Source organism: Protopterus annectens, chromosome 7.part0, assembly GCF_019279795.1.
Source record: "Protopterus annectens isolate FY-2018-M chromosome 7.part0, PAN1.0, whole genome shotgun sequence".
Lineage (NCBI taxonomy): Eukaryota > Metazoa > Chordata > Ceratodontiformes > Protopteridae > Protopterus > Protopterus annectens.
In genome coordinates, this window is record NC_056739.1 from 1,706,871,298 (window position 1) to 1,706,888,881 (window position 17,584).

The window sequence follows — 17,584 nt, forward strand, 5'->3', positions numbered from 1 at the left end:
AGTCGCATGCCGTCTGCTCAGAGGTGACATGTGCCTGACATACAAGGCCATGTCCAACCCGGAATTAATGGACATGCTCCACCTCAAAAAATCCAAATCCACCAAAACCACTAGAGCAAGCGACTTAAACCTTAGCACGGATATAAATAGGACATGCTGGAGGGATAGATTTATCACTCAGAGACTCCCTATGCTGTGGAATAAAATCCCTGTCCATGTGAGGCAGAGCACCTCGCTGGCTCTGTTCAAGAGAAATCTTGACCTGTGGATGGGAGATCGTAGGTTTACCCCGGGAATCATCTCTGTGTCACTGCTGGACAGAGGCACAACAAACTAATGGGCACAGTATTTTTTCATATAAGGGGTGGCGTAAGCCACAAAACTTTGGGCTAGGCTTATAAATGCCTTAGGGCAGATAGCCTAGTATAAACCTATGAACCTATGAACGTACATGATGGTTTACAAAGTCCATTGAACATGTGGGAGAAACAGACAAATGTAGGTTTTGTAAAACAATTGGAAACAGTTGCACACCTTGTTGCTAGTTGTGATGTATTAAAGGCAGACTGTATACTGAAAGGCATAATAATGTGGCAAAACTGTTGCACTAGGGATTGTGCAAACATTATAATACTGAAGTAGCTGAAAAACACTGGAAACATGAGCCACAAAGCATCCTAGAAAATAAAGTCTACATCACATGGGATCACCCATTACCAGCAGTTCAAAAGTAGATGCAAGAAAGCCAGATATAGTGGTCCATGAAAAGAAGACAAAAGCAGCATTGATCATTGAAATCTTTACACCCAGTGACTACAGTGTCTTGTGTATAGAGAGAGAGACAAAGTTATACAATATCAGGATTTACAGGCAGAAACGAGTGCAATGTGGAAGAAAAATACCCAAACAGTTCCAGTAGTAGTAGGAGCAATGGGTCTTAATACAGTTGTGTTTAGATATTTTACAGATACATGTAACACCATACGAATTACAGGAGGAGTCATTACTAGGCACATTATGGGTGCTGTGAGGAGGCTGACATTAAAGATTGAAACAATACTAATTTCATGAACTTTAATCATACTTTGACTTAGGAATGGGGTCCATTCCGATCATGGTATTAGAAACCCAAATGATTTGGAGAAATTAAAAAAACTAGGTGTCAACCCTTGTATCATTAGATGGGGCACTAACTGGCTCACTGATAGGAAAACGTATAGTCAGAATAGGGGAATCCACCTCCAATAGCAGACCTGTAACCAGTTGTGTTCCACAGGGATCAGTCCTGGGACATCTACTGTTTGGAATCGTTTTCTCCAAAGTACAAGCAAAAGCAAAAGGTCTGTGGCTGGCAAAGTTTGCTGATGACTGCAAATTGGGAGTGGTCATAGAATTTCCAAATGATGTCAACATCGTACAAGAGGGTCTTACACAAACAAATGATTGGTGCTAAAGTCTTGACCTTAAACTCAACGCAAAAATGTATTATAATCCCTTTTGGTAAGAGAGATGTTCCTCCTAACTGTCTCATCAATATCAACACCCTAAGTAAGCACTCAGTGGTGAGAGACCTGGGCACACACGTCAACAGCAACCTTACCTTTGATTACCGTGTCTCCACAGTGGTAAGAAGGGCATTCTATATTGCTCATCTCATAAGTAAGGGCATTGCCTCCAGAAAAAAATGGTTATAACCTCCCTGTACTCTTCCCTCATCAGACCAATAATTGAGTACAACGTCCCTTTTGGTATGTACCTTTCCAAGCACCTGCAGTAATTGGAGAGACCACAAAGGTTCCTCCCAAGGAAGATTCAAGGTCTTCAGCATCTGTCCTATGTGGATCATCTGAAATCACTGTCACTTTATTCTGTTTCATATAGACTACTCAGAGGTGATCTCTGCCTTGCATATAAGGCAATATCTGACCCTGCTTTATTGGAAATGCAGCATATTCACAAGTCAAATGGTACAAGGGTTACTCACTCTAAATACCTTAATCTGGTATGTAACATTAATAGAACTTGCTGGAGGGACAGATTTGTCTCCCAGAGGTTACCACACCTTTGGAACAGGCTCCCACTTCATGTCAAACAGAGCAACTCATTGGCCCTCTTGATGGGTAACCATAAATTCACCCCGGAGGTTCCACCTGTGTCCCTCTTGGACAGGGTCAGTAAGTGCTGATTGTGGAAATAAGGGTAGTACTTGGCTAGACTTGTAAGGGCCCTAAGGCCATTAGCCTAGTAACCCAGTATGATTCTATGATCATTCCATTCAAAAGGCAACATGTTATGTCTGCTTATAAAGGAGAATGTATGTGTGTGTGCGCATATATATTTTTTCTTGTTTAAATATTCTTATGCAGTTCTAATATATGGTGTAAAATTAATAATTATCTGTCATTTGCACTTTAGACACACAGTTTTGTGTTTTATTGTACATGTTTATGGTTACTTTGAGTAACGTGTTGGTGAAGTGTGAAATAAAAATAATTTGCATGTGCTGTCAGTGTAGACATTAAGTTTTTATTAGGTAATGCAGTTTCTCCCACATACTGAAGACATGCTGTTAAGTAAACTGGCAATCCTCTAAATATGCAACAGGAATATACCACTTGGCAGTGTCCTGAGATGGACATTTGCCCTGTCTGGGTTTGGTTTCTCAGCCTTGTATCCATTACTTGTTGGGACAGGCTCTAGCTCACTTACAACTTTGACTAGGATAAAGTGGGTTTTTGAGAATGGACAAATTAACTTTTGCGTGTCATATACTCTTGTGAAGGCATCTGTTAAAGCATTATTTTTTTCTGTACTGTAATAAGGTTCTTTCTCAGTAATTGAGTTTGCTATTATTCCTGTGGTACTAATCACTGTACAATTTGATTTGGATTAAAGAACTGCATTCTGCGATGTTGTAAAAATTTTAATTGAAAAAAACCTTTGTGCATTGGCTGCTAAGGCAGTCATCATGCTAAATGCAAGGTAATTTAATAAATTGCTTATGTTTTCCTGTGACTAGGAAAAGATACAGTCTTGGAAGATATCCTTAATCCCCAAAAGAAAGGAAAGTCTGTAAAAAGAACGTAAACCAAGATGAAATTTCAAATCTAGAAAGAAAAGGTAAGCACTGATGAAACTTAAGCTAATTTTTTAATCCCTCACCCATGACCATCTGATCGTCCTGTCAGTTTGTTTATTCATACTCTTTGGTAGGAGCCAAACCATTTGTTCCCCAAGTAGGACATGCGCTGTATGGGCCATTCATTCCCTTGCTGGTGTGAGAGACCATCAACCCATTCTTTGCTCACTGGTGGTGAGAGTAAGGAGTCTGGTGGGCTGACATTCACATGAAGATATTCCCCAATTCCCTCCCCAGTGGCATCATTCAAGTGCTTTTGTACTAGTAAAGCACTCTGTCTAATCCTCTGCCTATTCTGAATGTCCATCTTTGGCTTCTGGCAAAAGCCACCAAACCTAGTGGCTGCTACTTGCCATTCCTCTGTACACTGGTTAAAATCACTGGTGTAACAAGCCACACCTCTCCCTCCAGTACGGGTGAACTTGCATTAACTGTTCATCCCCTTTGTCCCATTTGGTGGATCCCTCCAGAGCCTGAGACACTAATCAGACCTGGATTTTCTCATGGGGCATAGTCAGGTCTTTATATATCTACACCACAGTTGAGAATCACAGTTTTTGATGATCAGTCACTGGATATTTTGTACTGGTCTGCATTACATAATTAATAGATCAGTCTGTCACACACATTTGAAAATGAAACAAGAAGTCATTAGGACATTCAGGCAGAAAAGGACAGATCAATCTTAGATGACTTAAATTTTGACTTTGTGAGTCATGACGTTCCATTTTTCCTTATCAAAACATTATTGTAACAGCAATGGATCACTGCCATAGTCTAGCCTCATGACCTACAACCTTCATGCCTGCAAATCTGTTATTAATATTAAGTGATGCATAACTCTACGCATAAGTGATTCACATCTTGAAGAAAGCCAGTTGGCATTCAACTAGGAAGTCTCGTATGGTTAAGTCTAAAAAAATTATCTTATCTGGCAGTGAACTGGCCTGTTAACCTCAAATGCTTCTGAGCTCTGAGACTGATAGGCGCACTGAACTATTTCTTTAAAGCAAGTTTGTCATATTGTTATTCAGAAGTGTATGCTTTGGTGATCTCTGCCTAGATGCATGTTATCCTCAAGTCTCCACAGGTTGTATGAGGTACTCCTGTTGATTCTAAATTCTGTAATGTAAGATGGTTGAATTAAACAATACTGTCAGTAGGTAATGGTGCACCACACTGGAATGAACTGCACATATGTGATCTTGGTGAACATAGTTGAAAGAAACAGGCATATTGGCAATAGTCTGCAAAATTAATTCTTACAATCATGTCTGCATTTTATCCATGGCATATTCTTTGCTTTTTTATCATAGACTTTATTGCTGTTATTAAACAAAATGTGATAGACATACAAATATTTACACTAGAATATTATGTACAGTGTCATCAGCTCAATTTAATTTTCTTTACATTCCATGACATTACCATCCTAAAAACATTTATCTTATCTGCTATGATGCATTATTTTTAGAGTAGCATTTCCATACTTTTTTTCTAGGTCATACATTTAAAGTATTCATCAAAATGAACATCAGATATAAACCGGAAATTTCAACCATATTCTCAGTTGTTTAATTTTATTTTACATTAAGCTGACGTAAATGACTTCTCAAATTCTTAAAGCCCCTTATTTACATGCAGTCCAACTACCTAACACTTGATTTCATTATGCCCAACATATGTTTTCTTATTTATATATATAATTTATGTTATTTTAGTTGTTGAGCAGTGTTGAGCAGTGATCCATTTGGACCATTTTCAGGTTCAGCCCTGGGTTACAAAGATTCGGATAAAAAGAACAATAAATAGTAGCATTAGTTAAGACATTATTTTGACAAAACATTGTAGTAGATGTTTCTGTAAAATACACATGGAATGCAGTTATACATTTCTAAGACAAAACAATGTATCATACAGTGTATAAAGGGATACTCATCCTATGACAACTACTTGCACTATGTACAGATGATGCTGTAAAAAGAGACTAGGATAGTAGAATATGGGGCAGAGTGAAGGGGGAGGGAGGGTGGTAGAAGGAAGATGATAGAGGTGTAGCTTGGATTAGAAGTTTGAAGTGTCAGAAGAAGTGAGTAGGGGGAAGCAGATGTGTCTGGGAGTGTAAGAAGAGAAGTGAATAGGGGAAGTAGATGTCAAGAATGAAGACGAGAAGAGATAAAGTACAATGGTTGTAAAGAGAGCAGTCTTGAGAAGAGGATTTTCCCTTTCCACCTTTATCAGTTTTGTCATGTTATGACATAATGCTGCTTGTACAGTGAGGTAGGTATCTTAAATAAAGCACCATCTCTGGTCACTAGCGTGATGTGAGGCTTTGGTTATGTAGTAGCCCTTTTATAATTTTGGGCATGCAACATCTATGCAAGAACAGACAGTGGCAGAGAAAACTTCAGTCCTGTAACATCTCAGAGGAACACATCCTATATTGCAGCACTCCCCTTCCTGGTTTTACAATCAGAACAGATCATTGGCTATACACACAGCATGTCTTATTATGGCAAGGTTTGAAGGGCTGAGGACAACAGTCTTAGAATAAGGAGAGCACTGAGGTTAGAACATTGCTGTAACACCAACTACAAAAGTACTGTAAAAAATATTGTTGATGGGATAAATAAATATGAGAAAATGCTACTTCCTTGTTTTCAAGTGTATGGGAGGTGCTTGCATCATACTAACACAAGCTGGGTCTGGGACCAGTTTGAGTATGATATGTTGATGGTAACAGTAATGCCTTTTAATGGAAATATTCAAAACTTACTGTTAGGACTCTTGCTTTATGGGTTGGGCTATAGTTGACTTGCAGTCATGTGTTTGCACTTTGTTGTGACATGGATAGATGTAATGTACCCATATTTAAACATACTGATTTTGGATGATTTTGCAGTATCAACATGTGGCAGCACTTTCAGTGAATCCTTGTACACCTGTGTTCACAGAGCCAGTAGTAAAAGCCATTTTGAAAAGATTTCTGCATCTGTGTCTTCATCTGCAAGCCATTTCCTTAGGTTGGGACTTTGCTACAAGTTTGGCAAACTTCTTCTATGAACTTAGACTGTCTATCATACAAAGCAGTAGGTTTAGTGTCAATAATCTCCTTTTTGTGCAGAAAAGCTTACACAGTTTTTCACAGTGATAGGATGACTTTAAGAGTAAGTTGTTTCTTGTTGAAAGTCTTTTCATCTGTTTCTCTGAACAGTTTGTGCAGCTGCAAGATTTTTTCACAAAACAGAAAGGACTGCTACACACCTTGAATGCACATGGGCAAAATCAGACATATGGAAAGGGTAAAAGACATCAGAAAATCTTATCAGCTAATTACTTCCATTATTAGGGGGTGAAAAAGGCTTACCTGTAATAAAGCAGATCATATTAAGATGGCTTGGTCATTGCATTATATTTTGTTTTACAACTACATCAGATCTCTTTCATGTGCTGTCTACATAGGTTCATAGGTATGTACTAGGCTAATGACCATCAGGGCCTTTATAAGCCTAACCATGCAATCCTACCCAGTTGAGTCCCTTTGTATCACGGGCATTTATTAAAAGTTGATATGTTAGGAAGTTTCTAGAGGTTATGTATAGGGATGTGTTAGTTTGGGCATTACTGTTTCCTACTGTCTATTAGTGACATGAATGCCAGACCTAGGGTGAATTTCAGATTTCCCATCCATTGATCAGGGTTACACTTAAGTAGGGCTAGGGGTGGATCCTGCTTCACATGGATGGGGAGACTGTTCCAGAGCTTAGGGATCCTCTGAGAGACATAGCTGTCTAGCTAGCATGTTTTATTTATGTCACAAATAAAATTTAAATCCTTAGATCTGTTTGATCTGATGGTGTTTATTTTATGGATTTGCAAAAGGTCCATCAGAGCTGGATCCAAGGATGCCTTGAATGCCAGGAATAGATTGCCTCTCAATAACCTGTAGGTGACACAGTATGGAGACAGGGCTTTAAGATGATCTGCATATAACTGTGTGTTTATATCCTGGATGCTTCTAGTAAGGAGCCTTTGTGTGTTTTCCAAATGTTGCACGTATCTGATCAGGTACATCCCAAAGTGGGCATTATACTCAATGGTGGCTCTGATAATGACTGAATAAAGTGGCACTATAACTTCCTTGACCTGGATATCATGTTCTTACTTATAAGTTGGGTAACATAGTATGGTTTTCAAACTACCCTGACCACATGTTGGTCATTGGCCAGATTACTGTTTACATATACTTGTAGATCCCTGACTACCAGGTCAACTCTTAGGGTGTTTTATTGATGGAATAATTAGCTTGGGTGGAAGTTTTCCCCAAGGGCACCATTTTTTATTTATTTATTTATTTATTTATTTTACATTTGTTGACCGGGCTAGTCTAACTGGATATATGTCCATTTTCAGTAGAGGCCCGGGGATAAAAGCTCCACATAAAACAGATCAAGAAACAGAATATTAAAACTACAGTTACAGAACATTAGAGTTACAAATAGCTTGACAGACAAAACAAATAATTAAAAAAAAAAATAGGTATTACAAGGCAATTTAACATACGGAAATATAGAGGAACATGTAGAGCAAACATGAGTTGAGATAACCCTTTTTGATTCCCAGTTGAAGGTTAAGAGAAAGTAACATGAGAACAAACTAGTTAAAAATAGGATTGGAGAGTTAGTGGGGGGGGGTGGAAAGTCATAAAAGAGACAGAGAGATGTCAATTCTGGCTTTCATGGGTACAATAAGTACAACTAGAAGGTAGAGGGCATAAAGTGGCAGTAAAGTGATAGCATAGGAAAGACTGATAAAGATGAAAATAGACAAAGAAAGTCTTAGGGTTAGTACAGGGACATAGCCAGTGGCTGGTAAGGTGTGGTTTGAGTTTCTTTTTGAAAAGTGTAGTAGAGGACAGAGATGTGAGTTCACTAGGAAGTAGATTCCAAATTTTCCCCACAGTGTTAGAGAAAAGGGAATCCTGCTTTATTGTTGGGTTTAAGTCCGGATACGAGAAGTTTATTAGCTGAGCATAGGCTTGAAAGATTTTTATATGTGGTTATTAGACTTGTGAGAATTTGTGTTTTAGCTGGGTGATAAAGGGTTTTATGGGCAATAATCAGTTGATGGAATAAGATTTGATTATGCAATTCAAGCCAACCCAGTTGATTCAGATTTTGGCAGTGGTGGGTTCTAAAAGGGGAGCTGGTGGCAAATCTAGCAGTATTATTATAGGAAATTGATAGCTTGTGGAGGTTGGTTTTGGATAAATTTGTATATATAGGAGAAGCATAAAAAAGAGTTGAGATAAGGTGGGTGTGGGCAATAGTAGTTCTAGCTATGGGAGTAAGGAAAGACTTAATTTTATAAAGGGAGCCTAGTTTACGGTTTACTGATTTTATTGTGGTGTTGATATGAGCATCATAAGTAAAGCTGTGGGCAATAGTTACTCCTAAGAGTTTGGTGGTAGTGTCAGGAGATATGACTGTACCATTTTTCGATTTGATAGTGAAATGAAGTGGGGTGGAGTTTTGTGTAGGTGAAAATAGCAATAGTTTTGTCTTTTTAGGGTTAAGGAAGAGACACCGCTGGAGAAAACATTCTTCTACAAGTTCAAAGGTATTTTGGGTGTGGGACTGCAGTTCAGAAGGCCCTGTGGCTGAGGATATTAAAGTGGAGTCATCAGCATATTGTATAGTTACAGCTTGGGGGATACTAATAAATAGATCATTTATAAAAATAGAGAATAGAAGGAGGCCCAAAATGAATCCTTGAGTTATGCCAAGGGTGACAGGTAAGTTGGAGGAAAGAGTGTTTTCCCAAAGCACTGCCTGTTGTCTAGGTAGGACTTGAACCACTGGAGTGCTTGAGTATCAAATGAGAGGGTCTTAAGAATATTCAACAGTAGCTGATGGTTAACCATATCGAATGCTTTTGAAAGATCAATAAAGATAGCAGAGGACAGGGTGTTGTTATTGCGATATTTGTTAATGTGGTCACAGAAGGAAAGGAGGGCAGTAGTGGTGCTATGGAAAGGTCGAAAGCCGTGTTGAGAGCTGGCTAATAGGCTATTTTGGAGAAGGTGGTCTCATAGTTGATGGTGGATGCATTTTTCCATTATTTTAGCAATAGGAGAGAGAAGGGCAATTGGGCGAAAGTTGGAAAGTTCTGTGGAGTTGCCATCTTTATGTAGTGGGATGATATGAGCGACTTTCCAGATGGCTGGGATCGTACCTTCATTAATGGTTCTATTTATTAGGATAGAGATAGGGTAAGCAATAGCTTTAGCTGCTATTTGAAGATATTTTGAAGGTAAGAGGTCAGCTGAGGGAGTATAGGTTTGAGTTTTTGAAGGAGGGTACAGATAAGGGATGTGGGGACAGGGTGGAGTTTGAAGGTGGGTGGTGAGGTATATGAGGAGGAGGGCAGAGTAGAGGATGAATGAGGTAGAGAGTTAGCAAGTGACTGAATAGCTTCAGTAAATAAGTTATTGAAGGCATCAGCGATTTGTTTGGGAGTGTCAAGGGTACTTCCAGATGGGCTTGGTGTTTTAGAGTTGCTTGGATGCAGGAGTCTATTGATACCTGGCCAGAATTTCTGTGGACTTTGATGGTTGGTTAGTTGAAGTTGGAAGAATAAGTTTTTTTTTTTGCATAATGCATTTCTTGGCATTAAGTTTTAATCCATGACTTTGGCAGCAATCATTTGTCTGTGTTAGACCCTCCTGTAAGATGTTTATGTCATGGGGGAATCTGACAGTTTCAAATTTGCAGCCACCTGTGAACTTGGTTAGCCAAAGGCTCTTGACATTAGCCTTTATTTCTGAGAAGTAAATGCCAAATAGAAGTGGTCCCAGAATAGAAACCTGAGGTACCCCACTGGTGACTGGTCTCATAGTGGAGATAATCTCACCAATCCTGACTTCTAGCAGCAACCTAGTGAGCTATGTAGGGGTTTATGCCAAGTTCGGTGAGTTTGCCAGCAATACCCAAATGGAGTATTGTATCAAATGCCTTAGCCAGGTCCATGTAGGCAGTATGTACTGTTTTCCTCTCATCCATCGCCTTGGTGACCTTCTCAAAGAAGTCCACCAAGTTAAGTAGGCATGACCTTCCCTTGACAAAGCCAAACTGGGTTGGGTCCAGTGTCAGAAGGCTCCCTTTGCCTTTGTTGATCTTTTCCATGACAATTCATTCCAAGGCTTTGCATCTTAGACTAGTCAGACTAATAGGTCTGCAGTTTCTGGGGCTGGTAAAGTGGGATAACTATTGTAGTCCTCCATTATCATGGTACAAAGTGGTCCTTATAGATTATTTTTCATAGGATCATTGGAAGTTACTAGGCTATTAGCCCTGAGGCCATTACAAGCCTAGCCAAGAACTTAGCCCATGTTCTGACAAGTTAGCACCCGATGCCCCTGTCCAGCAGGGGCACAAGTGAAATCCCAGGGGTGTATTTTATGTTCCCCATCCAGTTATCCAGGTTGCACTTAAAAAGGGTTAATGAGGTACTCTGCTTGACGTGGAGCGGGAGTCTATTCCACAGAAGGGGGAGTCTCTAGGACACAAATCTGTCCACCAACTCCTGTTGATGTCACAGACCAGGTTGAGATCGCTCTTGCAGTTTACTCGAGTGGAGCTTGACTTGCGAATATGCAGTAGTCCCATCAAGGCAGGGTCTGAGATTGCTTTGTGTGCCAGACAGAGGTCACCTCTGAGGAGTTTGTAGGAGACTGAGCAGAGGGACAGGGCCTTTAGCCTGAATGTGTAGGGTAGATGTCTGAGGCTCTGGATTCTCCTGGTGAGGAACCTCTGTGGTCTCTCCAGCTGCTGCATGTGCTTTGTGAGGTAAATGCTGAAAGGGGCATTGTACTCAATAATGGGTCTTATAAGGGATACAGGGATGCTATGACCACCTTGTCCCTGGATGAGATACCCTTCCTAATGAGGTGGGCCATGTAGAAAGATTTCTGTACAACGGAGGCAATATAGTGGCTAAACGTCAGTTTGCTATCAACCTGGATGTCCAAGTCCCTCACAACTGATTGAGTGCTTAGGACCTTGTTATTAATGTGATAATTTGTGAGGAAGTCATTCTCCCCAAAGGGGATGATGATGCATTTTTTGACATTCAGCTTGAGGCCATGTTTCTGGCACCAGTCATTTGTTTGGGTGAGACCCTGTTGGAGGATGACCACATCACTGGGGGAATTGATGACCATGCCCAGCTTGCAGTTATCTGCATATCTGGTCAGCCATAGCCCACTGGTTTTGGGCTGCACCTCAGAAAAGTATATTCCGAACAACAAAGGCCCCAAGACCGATCCCTGGGGTACACCGCTCGTTATGGGTCGACTGCTTGAGGTGGTTTCCCCTATTTTGACTAGGTGAGTTTTGTCATTGAGCCAGTTTGCTTATCCATCTGGTAACATAAGAATTAATGCCTAGTTGAAAGAGTTTATCTATTATATCTGAGTGGGGAATAGTATTGAAGGCTTTGGCCAGGTCAAGGTAGGCGGTGTGCACCATCTTCCCCTTTTCCATGGCTTTGGTGACTATCTCAAAGAAGTCAACCAAAATTAACAGGCATGACCTCCCCTTGAAACCAAACTGTGTGGGATTGAGTGTTCGGAGGTTGCCAATGTCCTTATTAATGAAATCCATGATAATCCACTCCATGGCCTTGCAGATCAGGCTAGTTAGGCTGATGGGTCTATAATTTCCTGGATCAGTGGATGATCCACCTTTGTGCAAGGGGATGACAGTAGCTGTCCTCCACTTGGCTGGGATGAAGCTGGTACTCGGGCTTTGGTTGAATAGGGTGCCTAATGGTGCTGCAAGTTTCTGCCTGAGTTCATGTAGGATGCAGCCTGGAATGTTATCAGGTCCCATGGAGGCTGTATTTTTTGCCTTTGAGAGGGAAGTGATGACTTGTTCCCTAAAGATAAAGGGAGGGGGGCAGGTGCTGGGGATGTCCTGATTTACTGATGGGGGGGGGGGGCGGGCAGAGGGGTGAAGTTTTCACTGAACCTGTCTGGCAACAGGTTGGCTATATCTATGGTGTTTGTGTATGTGGTGTCCTTGACCACCAGTTGTGAGCAGATCTGGGATCTTCCCTTGAGATTGCAGACATATGTGAAGAAAGCCTTGTGATTGTCTTTAGTATATGTGGCCAGTTTGGACTAAAAGTTTGCTTTGGAGGATTTCACTAGTGCCCTTATTTGCTTGTTCAGGCTAAGGGAGATTGCTTCCAATTAGGCACCTGCCCCTTCTTGGTCCTGGACAGCAATTTTTTCCTTTTATTATAGAGTTTATTTATTGCAGAAGTCCACCAGACAGATTTACTCTTCCTCGAGGAGGAGGATTTTGTCCTGTCTGGTATTCCTGATTCCATGCAGCTGTATAAATGCTCATATAGTACTTTGGTGTAGGTTTGGACATATGTGCCAGTTCCTATGGAGGGGGTGGGGGCTTTAAAGCTGTTTATACCTTCCCTCGGGAGGTTGTAATCAACTTTGGAGAAATGTTTTTGTTTGCATCTTCCACCAAAGCTGCTACCATTCTATTTGCTTGTTTGAAGAGTGTTTCTGCTGTAACATCTGCCCATATTTACCAAACATTACAAACTAGATAACCACTGTAGAAGCTGGGGCAGCCTTTGGTAAGTTAAGCAGTGTAATCTTCTATGCAGTCATTGTCATTCTAACATTACATAGCTCATTTAATTCCTGCCTTCCTCATTCCTGTTCCAAAACATTATTCTGCAGGTATTGTTCCCACAATTCCCATTTTTTTCTAAGTAAATTGCTTCTACCCTTTTCTAAAGATCCCACTTCCAGTTGTTTTATTTCTGTTACTATATTCACTACTTCTGGTTTAGAGTTTGATTTTCATTTTCTAGTACTTTTTTGGCAGCCAGCAGAATTAAACTAAGCAAGGCCTTACTATGCATAAATAATTTATTTTCTGTATCACAGCTCAAAAGATCACTTCCTTACTTAACACCAATTTGCTCACCCAGTATTTCTGACAGAGTAGTCTGCAGGGAATTTTTAAAGTCTGCCAGCTTATTACACTCACAAAACATAAGCTCCCAGGTACGTCTTTCTTCCCCCAACACACCTCCAACATTTGTAATCTATCTGAGGAAAAATTCTTTGGAGTCTGCTTTGGGTATAAAAATGCCTCTGCCGTCACTTCCAAGCAAAGATCCTAAATCTTCTATACTTTGTTGTATATTTGGGAGCCATACATATATCCTCCTATTGTTTCTTTGTGAATTGCTTAGCTAATCCCTCTTCCCAATCCTGTCGAACCTCCTGTGGTTGATTCTTATAGTTTTCATGCAAATTTTTTATATAGCCTAATAATTATATATTTTAGTAGCAGCTTTAATTCAAGATTCTACTAAAAATTCTTCCAGTGCTGGTCTTTCACTTACGATCCCCTTATTTCTTTTTTTGCCTATACTCTGATGTCAATCCTTGATGGGGAGGGCAGTCTCTAGCCTGCAGTCCAAACGTATACTTGGCCTCTTTGTATTCTATTACCTTTCCCCCTCTAATTTTGCTCCCAATATTTGGTTCCTTTGCCAGTTTTCTCCAGTAAATTTCAACCTCTAATTGCTGTCATTCCTATCAGCAGAATATCCTTTCTCCATTCCCATGTTGGCTTAGTTCTTAGAATACTTTCTGCTACTTTACGAATGTAATATTCTGTATGGTTTTTGTTATTCTCCTTAACAATCTACATCCAAAATCCTACTCTCTCCTTATTTCCTGAGCTATCTTCCCCATTTCATCATCATCCCTTTCTAAGAATTGTAGCTTTCTGCTTGTGCTATGTATAAGAAGCCTTAATTGTGTAGCTCTGAAATACCCATTCAAATCAAGTAATCCCAAACCACATTGTTTTATTGGAAGGACCAACTTATCCCACTTGACTCTTGCCCTCTTCCCCTCCCAGATAAAATCTTTCAACCTGTATTAATTGCTATCCACAACTTCTCCTCTGGTTGATAAAAATATGCTTGACCGGTGTATAAAACTAAAGATACTAAAAACATTTTCACTGCTTGTATTTGCTGTCCATATCCATAAAATGGAGCTTCCAGTTTCTCAGTTTTTGTATTACCCTTTGTTTAATCTCTTTCCACATATCTTTAGCTGCCATAACAGAATCCTTTTTAACCCATACTTTTAAGTACTTAATTTTATCATATCCCCATAAACACAGGTATTGCTGAACCTATTTGTGTGTGTGAGTGTGTGTGAGTGTGTGTGAGTGTGTGTGTGTGTGAGTGTGTGTGAGTGTGTGTGTGAGTGTGTGTGTGTGTGAGTGTGTGTGAGTGTGTGTGTGAGTGTGTGTGTGAGAGTGTGTGTGAGTGTGTGTGTGAGAGTGTGTGTGAGAGTGTGTGTGAGAGTGTGTGTGAGAGTGTATGTGTGTGTGTGTGTGTGTGTGTGTGTGTACGTACATAGTTTGCAGCTATTGCCTTGCCTTTGTTTCTTTTTCATTACTTTTGTGTCCTGAAAAGACTTGAAACTGTCTTAGATTGTTCCGCACCACTGAAATATCCTTTTCTGGTGTTATCAGGTACAAAATAATATCATCTGCAAATAAAGCCAACTTTTCCTGATTACCATACCAATTACATCCCTGAATTTCTGAGTTCCTTATTTACTTTGCAAGGGATTCTATATATAATGTAAATAACAAAGGGAAGGAGGACACCCCTGCCGGGTTCCTCTTTTCAAACAGAACTTATCAGAGAGGAACCCACCCACTTTAATTTTTGCCTCTGATCTATTCTCCTAATTAACTTTATTGTTGTGTAAGGGAACACAAATGCTTCCATTGCTCTACTCATGAAATCCCGTCTTATTCTGTTGAATGCTTTCTCTGCATCAAGACCCACGAACAACAGTGGTATTTTCTTATACTCTGCTTCCCTCTGGATCATTGTTGCTCCATTAATGTCATCAGATGTTTGTTTCCCCTCCATAAAACCAGATTGGTCCATATCTGTTAATTTTGGTATCATTTTAACATTCTTTTAGCCATTACATAAACACTTTTATAGTCATGGCTTAGAATTGAAATGGGCCTATATGAAGCTGGATCTAATGGGTCTTTACCATCTTTAGGTATTACAACCACCACAGCTTTCTTCCAGGATGTAGGTGCTTCTCCTCCTTTTAAAATTCTGTTGAACAGAACCTTCCAGATCTTTATCACTTTCTTCCTTCCTAGCTTCCAGGCTTCCACAGGAATAGCATCTATTCTTGGAGACTTTCCTGTAGATTGGTTCTATGTCACCATTTTTATCCCAACTCATTTTATCTTGTTAATAATTGTGCCACATCTGCTTCTAACCATGACCTATTTAATTCTTCCACTAATGTATCCATTTGTAGTTTTCTTGATTTCCACATTTCTCTACTTTATACAGATTTTCATAACATCTCTTAAATATCTTTCATATTGCTAAAAGATCTCTGGTTATTTTCCTTGTTATAGGCCCCTTAAGTTTGGCAAAAACCCTTTCTTCTTACTGTTGCCTGAGCTGGTGTGTTAGGAGCTTTTGTGTTCTGGAGTTATTAAAAACAGTTGCATAACAACAGTCTTTCTAAACTCATGCATATAATCAAGACACTCCCTTATTTTCTTTTTAGCACTCTGCAGTTACACCTCTTCATGTTCTGTGTGATTCCCTTTATTCTACAATGCCTTAACCTTAGGCAGTCACTCTAAATAATTCTTGTTTCTTCTTAGCTGTATCTCTTTTTCTTTTATTTCTACTTTTTTTAAACTTCTCTCTCATTTTATCCCACGTCATAGCTATATTTTTGAAGAAATTTCTGTCTTACATAATAACTCCCAATACTTTCCACTACCCATTCCTTAAATTTATCTCTGTTTAACAAATAGGTGGGGGAGTGCCAGTTTCTCATTTTTATTTCATTAGCCTGCATTTTTATTTTAGTTATTATTGGCTTGTGATCTGAAATAGCTATTAGATACATATCAGAACTTTTAGTTAAATGCACATGCTCCTGTCAAATGTAATTTCCTCTGTCTATCCTAGCCCAGCTTTCGTACCTCGGGAATTAATATATAAATTCTCTCTGAGCTCCTACTACTAAATTCACATTGTCCATACCAAATATTTTCATACATTTCTTCAAAAATCTAACCTCATTTGTTATATTTTCCCTTCTAGGCCCACACATACATCCTCACTGTTGCAAATCAAAGTCCAGTGCCCACCTCTAAGTAATATTCTCTGCTGAAACCTGATTATTTCTCCCAGAATTCTCTTACACTCCATTGTAGTAGTTTTAGGTAGAGTATAAATACATGCCAACATAATCCTCCTCCCTTGCCAGTAACCCCTTAGTACTACAAATGTACCATCGTTATCTTTTTTTCCCTCTTCTGTTACTATTGGAGCTCCTCTAACAATTTTATTTATTTATATTTGTTGACCGGGAGTGTCCGACTAGACGTAGGTTCATTTTCAGCGGAGGCCCAGGGAGAAAAGCTCCACAGTTAACATAAACAGACAGTAGTGGATTACATAGCGATTAACAATTTAACATAGCAATTACTTACAACATATTTACAGATGAAGAACATAGTACATCAGTAGACAACTAGAATCTTTATCTGTAAAGTACATAACAGACATTAACAAATGTTACAATAAGTTCCTGCTGTATAATAAGTACTAGGCTTATGAGCATCTGAGCTTGCTATAATCAAGGTAGTTAGTGGAGTGGAAAGAAAGGTAGTGGTTGGATGGGGTGGGTGATATTAGAGTGGGAGTTGCAAGGACATAGCCAGCATGTTTTTAGGTGCGCTTTTAGTAAAGTTTTGAAGTGGGTGTATGATGGTATGGAGGTAATTGTGGGTGGGAGGGAGTTCCATAATTTGGCTATGGTGCAAGAGAATAGTGCTTCACCAGCAGAGTTATTGGCTTTAGTGATCAGCAAGTGATTTTTGTTGCTGGATCTTAGTTAATCTTATCAATTAATACAAGTACTCCCCTTTTCCTATGTCCCAGGCATTCTGCTGAATAACCATCCTAAAATCCTTTTTTTTATCAAATTCATATGCTCATTTCTTTCCAAATGTGTCTCCTGTAGCATAGCTATCTGCACTCTGCATTTCTTAGTATATTTCACTATCTTTCTTTTTTGTACATACCTGTGAGACCATTCTTGTTCAAAGAAAATATGGAAAGTGTTGCCATTATGATAAGAAGTCATTATTCCCATCTGTTATATAGAACAATTTTTTGGACGTCTAGTTTCAACTTTTGTGTTACATGCATACACTAACATTTAGCAGGCTGATCTTTTATACTGTTGTTTCTTGTCGTATCCTTTGAACATATGACACATCTTAAAAGACATTTTGTTTAATGAAAGCCCTCAAAAATGCACCA

The 17,584-nt window shown here is 39.5% G+C and overlaps 1 protein-coding gene across 9 annotated transcripts in view; it reads left to right on the top strand.

Moving 5' to 3' along the window:
• The window catches only part of ANKZF1 (ankyrin repeat and zinc finger peptidyl tRNA hydrolase 1), a 450,598-nt gene that overhangs the window by 332,043 nt on the left and 100,971 nt on the right, over window positions 1–17,584 (top strand). For all 9 annotated transcript variants that reach the window (XM_044078230.1, XM_044078233.1, XM_044078229.1 and 6 more), the window contains one exon: window positions 3,020–3,120. In XM_044078230.1, the coding sequence (XP_043934165.1) occupies window positions 3,020–3,087 (68 nt within the window). In that variant the 3' untranslated portion in view covers window positions 3,088–3,120. The remainder of the gene's footprint in view (window positions 1–3,019; window positions 3,121–17,584) is intronic.